An 11,573-nucleotide genomic window follows, 5' to 3' on the forward strand; every position below is an offset into this window, starting at 1 on the left:
CTTATCCTGGGTCAACAAAAAGGGAATGACCCCATTAATGGCTCTGACTCATTAAAAACTAAAACTGTACATCCATCTTTTCATGTTCTTTCGACAGCCAGCTAAGCAGTGACAAGGATAGGGATCTTGTGTATTCTAAATACAGATAAAGCCATGACAGGACGAGTACCGATTGAAGAATCAAGTTTACAGCTCTGGTTACGATTTCCTAAGTTATGATAAGATACAAGGTCTGAGATAGTATAGGCCACAGCCATGTTTTGGAATTGGTTCTGTGATAGGAAAATAGGATTTTTACTTTGCTGGAAGTATGTCTCTAATGAGGCCCCTTGCCCAGAGCAGGTTATGTTCAAGGTTTTGAATTAAACTGGCTATAAACTATGGCTACAGACTTTCAGCAGAGGGAGGACATTACCTATGCAAACCTGCTGAGCTATATTAATGTTATGTCACTGGCACACCACGAAGCCATGTAATGTCATTACAGCAGCGGAAACTGTATGCACTGCGTTGCCACAGGAACCTCCATGCTTTCAGTTGATGATGAGGATTTTTTTTTTTTTTTTCGTGTTTGCTTCACATCATAGAAACACTTTACAATTACACAGCAGATCATCCATACATGAACAGAATGATGAAGTAGTTATAGACCACCATGGACATTTTTATGCTTGATCCTGTTTGGCTCCTGAATCTGTTTTACACTGCTGGTACTGCAGCTCAGAAAATTGATTAGTCTATCCCATTTATCACAGATAAGATCCATTAAAAAAATCATTTCACTTTCATTTGCCCCAAAACTAAAGTGATTTACAATAAACACGAGGCATAAAAACTAAGTCGATTAACAGTTTTCTACCAGCATTTCTCTCTTGCCTTCTTTGCTGATATATTTTTTAGTGTTTTTCATAGGTCTACATTTTAACAACGTGTTCCTCTTTACTAAAGTGGGTGTCACGCGATCGGTCCATTTTATGCACAAGAGTCAAATGACACACCAAACGCCCCCATTTATGTGAACACGCACGAAGCCTAAAGAAGAAAGCCTGAGTTAACAAAGATCGTTGACAACAACAGTCGTGATACCTGTCATCTCTGATTGGGCTTTTAGGTTCTGTCGAGCCAGCTCATGCAAGGAAAGCCGGTGTTGAAAGCTGTGCTGAACTTCATCGTGCAGCCCTTTGATCAGGAATCTTTTAATAAAGGAGACACTGTGAAATTACTTTTGAGTGCAACTTTGACCTCACCCATAAATGACTTCAGGTCACAGATTAAAATAGACATCAGAGAGAGAGACAGTCTTACAAATCTCTGCTAAACGTCCGCATAAAAAATGTATCAAACAAAAATCAATCTCAATTTCAGTTCAGTCTTGTATCCTCCCTCTGGTTCATCCACCATCACTCTCTCTTTCTCTTAGATCAAAGAGACTAAGTTCAGTTCAATTTAGAGAGCCAGAATATGATTGAGGGCCGCACAGGAAATCACAGGAAATGAACCTGTCATTGATTTGTGATTGGTCTCATAAGTTTAGGGAGTTTAATATTAAAAATTCAATGAGCGCCAAACTTTGAAGGCTATGTCTCACGACGGTCTGACAAAGTAAGAGCTGATTTATTTTCCCTGAAAAACATTTTTTCTCCTCTGCCATACAATTTTTTCTCCGTGGTGGCTTTTTCATCCAACTTCCACATCAAACTGTGGAGTTGTCCACAATCAGCATTTAGGATGTCCTGATTAAATTTACAAACAGAGGAAACGGTTTTCACAGCAGAAGCACCAGTGCTACAAAATATGTTCACAATATCGTTATGATATGACTGGCTTTACATGGTGAAACTTTCACAAATTTTAAATTGGTTGAAACTTAGTTGCAGTTGATTTTCTGGGTGTAAAGCCCCCTGCAATGGACTTGAAACGCTGCGGTAATAGTTGCAAAACTCAACTTTGCAAAATTAGTTTCATGCAACAGCCAATCAAAACACTGATAAAGTGCTGAATGATGACATCAAACATTCCATATTCCAAACATGTCAGGCAATTTTAACTGACTGAATTTGACTTTGTCAACTATCAGCAAAATTAACAAAATAATAAAACAGAAGATGTCTTTTGCATGTTTTCTGAAGGATATCATCATCAGAGACTACATGGAAGGTTAGTAAGGCTGTCAACAAACAAACATGAGCTAAGCAAAGAGAGCAGGGGATTAACAGTACCACTAGCTCCCACAAGACTCTGATCATTTTTTAAATATTATCAATATTATCAAAATCGCAGTATTGGCAAGTGCAATGTCCAAATTGCAAAACTGAAGGGAAAATGTGCGAGAATACAGCATCATAATGAAAGACTGTAGTGCTGCAGAGATGACATGGCCTAAAATTCTTGTTCTCCAGATGAAAGAAAACTTATTTGGTACAGACCCCGATAAATATCACTTCATCACAACTTTAATAGGGTTTTTTTCAATAAATAGCGAAGTTGTAGTGCAAAAATGATCATTCCCTAATCACATTGTATATCGCAATCACAATTTCAGTCAAAACAATCCCAATATCAATTGTTTATCATATTGTGCAGCCCTACCGTCAAGTTAACTGTGTAGAGTCGACAAGTCTATAATCTACAAGAAATACAAGAAAATTCCAGGATTTTACAGTGCACGTTTATAATATAGTATAAGTATAAATTTAAATGCAAATCCATACTAGTGAATCTGATTTGTACCAAATTTGACTGTTTTTACTTGCCTGAAGCATCAACAATTAATCTACTACATAAATATTTCTTTACTGTAATTTATTTTTTCTGCCTACACACTTACAAACTGTTTAACCAAGACACTTAAAAAGGATTGGTTTATATTCTCTGAATCATGCTGGAAGATATATTTGTCCAGTATGGACACAGAAGGTTGAGCAGGAACTGAAAACTGTTTATTTTCTGTGGGCTGAAAGAAGAAAAAGATGGAGATGGTTTCCTTTCCAGTATTTTTCTTTTGTCTTTGTTTTCATTTACAGTAAATCCACAGTTAAATTATTTCAGAGTCGGTTATGAGTATGACTGGACTCTACTTTAGTGAATACACTGTATATCATTACTGACATCTAACAAAACAAAAGTATTCCTGTGGATTTCTTCTCCCATAAAGTGCTTCGTGATGTTGCTCTTGCTGAGTGCTCTGCTGATAACAGGCATAATCTACTTAATGTGCTCCTTGGTTTTCATGTGTCTTGTTAGGCTGTCTGCTCAATGACTTAATGAGATAATTACTCAAATGTTTTCCTGTTTCTGTTTGTTGTTTCTCATAATTCCAATCAATACATAGTTGATTCACAACAAGTTCCTTTTGTTGCTTGTACAGAAGACACACAACAGAAGCTTTTAAGGATGCAGAAGCAGAACACACCACATCACACACATATCAAAGACTGGCTACTGAATTTAAACTTATTCACACAGCGTGGCTTGCTTTATGACTCTCTTCAACACCTAGAAACATGCAACTTGACTGAGAACAAATACTAAAAACACAATAATAATTTGTGAAATAGACTCTGGATGCACTGAATATCTCAACTACCGAAGTTGTTCAAAGATGTACTTAAAGCGCTTCTAGCCAATATTATCTATCTCCACTCCAAAATATGTTTCTTTCCGTTCCTACTGTTGAATGCTTGAGCTTCACTGTGCAGAATGATGTTATGTGCAGAGTTTCACACTACAGAGATATTTTCATTAGCCTGACATCACCAGGCTAATTCACAAATGTTAATTTTTTGTATCTGCCAGAGCAAATGAAAACATGAGCTTAACAGATTTGTCTGGTTTTCACAATCATCTGCTGAAAGTGCGAACCTTCTACGAGCTCATCGAAAACCCCATTTTCAGGGGTGGACCTATAAGCATGACTGTGTCGTCACAAATAGTTTGGAAGCTGTGTCCGTTTTTTTATAATGGTTTAATCTCTAAAAATGACAAAAATGCCTGTGTGTGATTGAGTCTTGAACTCATGACCTCAAGGGACGGACAGGGCCTTGAACTGCACAGTAACAATATTTGGGCTAAAATGCACATCAGCTCATTCACTAAACTTGTGCATAAATTTCATGCCACACCATACAAATGCTTCAAAATAAAGCTGAAAATGGACTTTAGCATGAGCTGAACTACTAGACGACAGGCATTTAAACACCTGTTTATAGATTCTGAATTCTAAATGAAGGAGGCGGACTAGATTTCATTCATAAGATTTCAACAGGATAGTTTTTTGTGACAAGAACAGCTACAAATTATAATTAAAATTTCTATATCCTACATGTTAAAACATGTCTGATGGGGATCTGTAAACACATGACTGCACTGGTATCTGATACAGTCGTCCATAGGTTTTATGTTTTGGCTCCAGCGCCCCCTTCCTGTTAAACACAGATCGATACTTAAAACATCTGAGCAAGAAACACAGCTCTTTATCTTAAGCAAAAACATCTACTGTCATTGCCATCCACATGCACCACAAGAGCAACAATGATTGTGTCACAACCATCTGCTCTACCATACAGGTCACATCTCATGCCAACTACAAACACATTGGATTTGTCTATTTTAACCACTGTTGATTTTTCAGTTATGCTGTTAATAGATTTTTAACTTTATGAACTATTCTGGGATGTATTCTGAAATACAACACATATGGCAAAAAGTATTATATTTTATATAAAGTCCTGTCACTCATTTTCATACTTTTCACTTTGTACAGAGTTTAGGTAATTTTCCATTCCAGTCAGAATTCGTGCATCAAACTACTTTGGTCATAATTAAGGTATACTCAAAACAATATTTTATTTTTATACCAACACTATTACATGCACCCTTTGCAGTGCTTAAAAAAAGCCATGAGAAGAAGTGATTTCGTTGTTACAGAGCACCGGCACCCTGGGAGGTACAGAATTGCTTCTGACATTTTGCTGATTTGAACAGCTTGCACCCTGCTTTCATTTACCATTTCCCTAATTAGAGTTTTCACTGAATTATGGGAACTTCTTTGTTCTTGTTTTATTTGATTTCCTCTCAAGAAAAATTAAAATTATTTAAATTTTTCTGTAAGTACCCTTTCAATTGTCTCAAAAGAGTAATTAATCTACTGTATAATAATGTACTTTTATTGGTCTTATACATGAAAATGACAGTCAAACTATCCCATTAAAAGGGACGCCCTAATATATTGTAAGTCTCTAGTCACACATTCATAGACGCACACAGTTACAGCTATTTTTAAGCTCTGGGTCTGATGCAAATCCCTGCAAATCCCTTTGGCTCATGTATATGTATGACACATCATGCCTGGCAGCAAACGTCCTCCATAAATCAGAACCCACTCTGAGTATTCTCATTAATTTTACAGTGCAATCAATGCAGAATCTATAAACACCACACGCCTCTCAAAGCAAGAAAACATAAGCAACTACGAGACCTAGGGACAGTTGAGTCTCCCATGTCATGTGTCACTATATCCTGAGTAAATTCTCTGTGAGCGTTGTTTTTCTCAATTAACTGTAAACAGAACAGCTCCAGGATTTGTGTCTTGACCCAGATTAATCAATACATTTTATCTGCAGGTAACAGAATTATTCTATTATCCATTTTAAAACTTTTTTGCTGGTTTTAACAATATCATTAGACTCTTCTATTTTAGTATAAGGCACAGCTAATACTTTATGTTTCACAAAGTGCAAACAAAATTTCCCAAACTTCAAATATCATATCAAATGACAGACAGAAATGTAGGCTGGCTGCTGGCTAAAATGGATAATACCACAACAAAAATAGCCAGTGGATGATACCAAACTGTGGAAAAAATCATAGCTAAAGCCAGAGTTGAAGTTTGGCAGGATTTGGTGCACTCAAAAACTGTGAGAATAATATTTTCAGTGGCTTTGCTGCTCGTAATAAGTTGCAAAAAGTATTAGATTTACTAGCTAGGCTCATCGTCACTATGGAAACACATCAACAGCTGCAGGAGCTCTCCTCTGGGCTACTGTAAAGCCCAGAGAGGACCCGCACCCTCTGTCCATGAAAATGACTCATTCTGAGGTAACAATAACAAAAAGATTCTTATTTTTGGGTGATAAACTAATGAAAACACAGTCATGAATATTATGTAACATTTCTGTCATGTTCTGCAGATAAATCCACATAAATCTTACACACTGGACGTTTAAAATCAATTTGTAGATGTTTGTGTAAAGCCTCATTCTTGCTGAACACTTTCTCAGATGTACCAATATGCACATTCCCTCTAGTCTTAGATCACAGCTGTCGAAGATATAGATTTTTATTTAGCTTATATACCACACTGCCCTGTGGACCATCACATCAATCATATACACTATTCATCAGTAGCTATATCTTTTTGAACCCTTTAGCCACTATTAAACATATGTTTCAGATGAAATTATTCAGCACAAAAGAAACAGAGAGACGAGGGCTAGAACAGCTGAGTTGGAGACTGACCTGTGTCACTCTGGCTGAAGACGGCCATGGTCTGTCCACCCACTGTGTGCATAGTGAAGGGATGATCCTTTGGGACCTGCAGTGATGCATCCGTCTCCCCCACAGCACCCAGGGCGGTCAGTTCCTCATTCAGGCTGAAGCGTACCTGAGACACACAGCTGAGTCAAGGCCTCGCTGACTGTATTAAAAACCAGCACTTTGATTCATCACATAGGGTCAAATATGTTAAGAGATGATGAAATTCTATTGATCCCTGTGAGGAAGTTGAATCAATGCAGCAGCAAAGAGTGATGGGATACAACCAGTGGCAGCAGTGGAAGCATTCGGATCCTATACTGAAGTTGAAGTACTAACACCACACTGTGAAAACACTCTTCTGCAAGTAAAGGTACTGCAGAAAATGTTACACAAGTAAAATTATTTAACTGTAATCAGGAAAATGTACTTTTAATTAATTATTAAAAGTACTCAATGCAGAGAAATGCTTTGACTGTTTAACTATTACATGATATCTTCATCTTATCATTATTATCATTATTTATTAACAATTTTGTATAGGACTGCAACTAATGATTGTTTTATTATAGATTAAATTGCTGATCATTTTCTTAAAATTATGAGAAATGCCATCATAATAACCCAGAGCCCAAAAGAGACACCTTCACAACATTAGTTTTGTCCAAACGATGGTGCAAAATTGAGTGAATGATTAAAAATGAAATATTGAAAAGTAAAAAACGTTGATGGCTTCAATGATTATCCTAGTAGTTAATTAATTTTTTATCAACGGACTAATTGTTAACGACAATAACAACAACAATAACCAAACAAAAAAATTAACTCTTTGGTAGTTTGACTTATTACCAAACATCATATTTTGTGAGCATATTCTGTATGCAAAACTCTAGAGCTGCCATAATAAATTGTTTATTAGTTGACAATTAAATAAATTGCCAAATATTTTGATCTAACTAATCTAACTCTTATTTATTTATTTTTTTTAAAAAAAGGTCCAAATTCTCTGATTTCTACTATATTTGTGGTTTCTTTACTGCTCTATGACTGTAAACTGAATATGTTTGGCTTGTCGACACAACAAAACATTTGAGGACGTTATCTTGGAAAATGGTGACGGACATTTTCACCCTTTACTGACATTTTATGGACCAAATTAGTAATCACTTAATCAAGAAATTAAACAACAGATTATTTAATAATGAAAATAAGATGCAGCCCTAAAAAAAATCTTAATCTAAATTAACTAGTAACTAAAGCTGTCAGATTAATGTAGTGAAGTAAGAAGTACAATATTTCCAATACTCCAATACTCCAATGCAGTGGAGTAGAGGTAGAAAGTGGCATGCAAACAATGGACTCAAGTAAGGTACAAGTACGTCAAATTTGCTCTTAAATACTGAACAGTACTTGTAAATGTACTTAGTTACATTCCACAACCAGACACAACAAAAAAGAGGCAGTACAAGTAAAGGGAGAAGACAACAACAATAAATAAGATGTGAATAACTTTGTTGCTAAAAAATATACAGTATAGGAAAGACAGAAAGAAAGCCACTGACCTGTGGGTGTTCATTGTACAAATTATGTGTACACTATTAGCTGTATGAAGCTGTCTCACCTCTGTTTTTCCTTGCTTCCTGTCAAGTGAATGAGATGACATTAAAAAGTGATTGTCATGAGGACAGGACTTCAGCATATACTGTTTATATATAAAACATGTATCAAAAGCTGCTAAATGATCATTTCAACAACATACTTTCCAATGCTAATCTTCCCAACTTCTCCCTTTTCTGTGGCCTTGTCCCATTGCTGAGATAAGTACTTGGGAACCTGGTGAGAGACAATTTAGGAGGTCAGTTTTTATTAAAAAAGGCCATTAAAGATTTTTTTGGTGAGAGTATGCTCAGAAGATTCAACTCCACTACTTTCTAACATTAATTCAACAGGCTCGATACAATAATAAGATCAATCCAAAGTGCTGGAGGGTCTGTGGGGATTACAATGACAATATTTCTTATATATTATGGTCGTGCCCACAATTAAAATTCTTTTGGGAAGACGTTCAGATTATGGTGAAAGTAAATTTCCCAGTAGATGTTAAAGTCTATCTTCTCGGTATGAGCCCACTGCTTGTTTTAACAGAGAAAAAAAAAAAAAAAAAGAACAGGACAAATATTTGGCAAGAACCTTCAGAACCATTACACTGAAAGTAATCACATGCAATTGGTATCAAACAAACCAGAAACAAATACAGACATGGAGCGATCAGATCAGTCAAATACATACTATGGAAAGAATCACAGATATATAATAAGAAACCAAAACCAAAGAAACCAAAGACACATAACTGACACGATGAACTACAATGAACTTCAAAGTATAGTTTATGTTTTGACCATGTGCTTGCATTTGTGATACTTTTCTAGATTTCCTCTTTGGTGCGAGGGGGAACAGATCCAATTATAAAGTTGAGTTAGGGAAACCATAATATGATGCCATAATGCAACTATTTCACAATCAGCTTATATTTATATTCTAATTAACATGTGTTAAGATTCAACATGGCTCAACAATAAGGCTTGCACAGGGCAAGTAAATCTGCCAACTTTTCATGCAAAAATGCTCTTTGACCCTCTCAAATATGGACAATCTCTATTTTTTTTGTTTCTCATCTTATTAAAGTTTATACATTTGGGTTTTAGACTCTCAAAAACGAGACATTCAAAAATGAGACATTCAAAGCCGTCACCTTGGACTGAAAAACTGGGATGGACTTTATTCACTATTTTGACTTCACATTTTATGGATGTTGTAGCCCTACACTAAACACAACAATTAGTTTAGCCTTTATTTATCATCATTATTATTATTATTATTATTTCATATTTACTTTTTTTTTTTTTTTACTTCACACTCACAGAATATTGATATTGGATTTATATATGATGTATATATTATGGTGTGTTCTTTGTCTTGATATATTTTACATTGCGCAATTAGCGATATGAGTTTGCAGCATGTAAACCAAAGTAAATGTCTGGATGAAACAAGTCAATACATGAAAAATATATTTTTAAAAAATGGCCATGAAAGATTTTCACAAAGAATCCAAACTTAAGATGTTACTCAACAGGAGCTTAGCCAATGCATTTTGACGAAATGGTTATTTTCGGCACAGATTAAATTATGGCTATTTTAACGCTAATTATTGACGTGAGCTAGCTAAATTAGGTAACTAGCTAGCTACATTCCGATGGTTACTAGCTACTTTGACAAAATACATCATAAAGGTGGATTTAACTAACTATATCCAACAGCAAAACCTTAGTGAACTGAAATAAAAGGTTAGCTAACCTATACCGTGAGCTAGCTGTTGTGTAACTTAGCTCTAATTAACGTACTTAACGACACCTGTAGGAGCTGTTATGCCATGTCTAACTAGCGTTAGCCAGGTGTTAGCCGATAAACAAGGCAATAAAACAACCGTGACCCCTCATTAATCTCGCCGATTAATTTGATAATTTAACAAGATCCAGGTCAACAAACCTTTACAAGCCAAACGCCTTTACTTTGCTTGACTCCAGTTAGATTAACCTCCGTTTTGTCTGACATTGTTAAGATAACTGTGAGTTAACGGCTCAATTTGGACAGTTGGATCCAATTAGTTAGCTATAATACTTACAGAAGACGACTTCCTGTTACACCTTTCAAAATAAAACATAGACAGGAAGACTGCAGACAATATGCTTTGTCTGATTTTATTTAAATGTTCTTGGAATTTTAACTGAGGTAAACAACAACTAGCTACGTGTTAACAGCTCAGTTTCGTCGGTTGAGTCCAATCCTATAGAACAGGTACAAAATATCACTTCCTGTTACTTCTTTCAAATTAAAACTTGAACAACGACAGGAAGAGTACAAACAGTATGCAAAGCAGAAATCTGAAATAGCAGGAACCTTTTATCATCTAAAATAGTCTGCATTTGATTTATACCTCATTTTATTTCATCATTCTTCTTTTGGTTCTCTGTTTCTATTTTTCCTGCCCCTCTAAAATGAAATAGAACCATATTTTTTATTGTATGTAAGGGGGAGCAGGGGCAATTGTAGCAAAGGGCAATTGTAGCACACTGAATCACTCCAATCAGAAAGAAGCTGAGTGAGGACACTTATTTGGCACATGCTCAGCGGGATGTTCTCTCTGCCTGTGGAAAAGGAGTGAGATCATTTCACCTCTGCAGACATTATTTTAACAAAAAAATTATTTTGATATATAAGGGTGACTTTCTAAATGTCAATCTTTTGGGATTTTACAAGCCAATCTTTTTTTATTAAATGTATTACAGTGGCCATAACTTACTACAACAAATCTGAATTTATAGACATTTCATAATCCAGACTTAAAAAAATCAGCCACACATCCTACAGAGATGAAATTTCTTGAACGTATCCATTGAATTCTGACAAAAGTCCTATCCACTGCAACATGTAATCAATTTAAAAGTCCATCACTCTATATTTTTCAAAATATGATTTTTTTTTTTTTTTTTTTTAATGCGACCAAAATCAGAGCAGACATTCTGTAGATGGTAGATATTAAGTCTTTCAAATTATATTCAGATCGGTGAAATGTTGAGTCTGCAGTGATATTTAATATCTTGCTGTAATTTGTGGTGTATGTACAACATTTTTTATTTCAGATCATTTTTAATCACAATAAACCATTTTTATTTTTATTTTTTCAGAATTGTATTGCCAACAATTAAATTGTGAATTTTTTTTTTTTTTTTTTTTTTTTAAAGATATTTTTTGGGCTTTTTGCCTTTTATTGATAGCGAAAGCTGAAGGTATGACAGGAAAGGGGGGTGAAGAGACAGGGGATGACACGCAGCAAATGAGCCACAGGCGGGATTCGAACCGGCGGCCGCTGCAGAGGACTAACAGCCTCAACACATGGTGCGCACGCCCTGCTGACTGAGCTATAGGGGCGCCCTAAATTGTGAATTTTTAAATTTTTGTGACATCCTCTCTGCTTTCTG

General features: G+C 35.6%; 1 protein-coding gene across 2 annotated transcripts in view; it reads right to left on the reverse strand.

Annotated features, from left to right (window-relative positions):
• LOC146323142 (general transcription factor IIF subunit 2-like) overlaps positions 1–10,309 on the reverse strand; it is a 71,351-nt gene extending 61,042 nt beyond the window's left edge. Inside the window, exons 1-4 of one of the 2 annotated variants that reach the window (XM_084725395.1) lie at positions 10,217–10,309; positions 8,291–8,364; positions 8,153–8,171; positions 6,517–6,661 (exon numbers count right to left, since the gene is read on the reverse strand). In XM_084725395.1, coding sequence (XP_084581521.1) covers positions 6,517–6,661; positions 8,153–8,171; positions 8,291–8,364; positions 10,217–10,255 — 277 coding nt within the window. In that variant the 5' untranslated portion in view covers positions 10,256–10,309. The other variant, XM_084725393.1, reaches the window with a different exon arrangement.
• Between the last annotated feature and the right edge of the window lie 1,264 nt (positions 10,310–11,573).

Source organism: Lutjanus erythropterus, chromosome 8, assembly GCF_056507025.1.
Source record: "Lutjanus erythropterus isolate fLutEry1 chromosome 8, fLutEry1.hap2, whole genome shotgun sequence".
NCBI lineage: Eukaryota > Metazoa > Chordata > Actinopteri > Lutjaniformes > Lutjanidae > Lutjanus > Lutjanus erythropterus.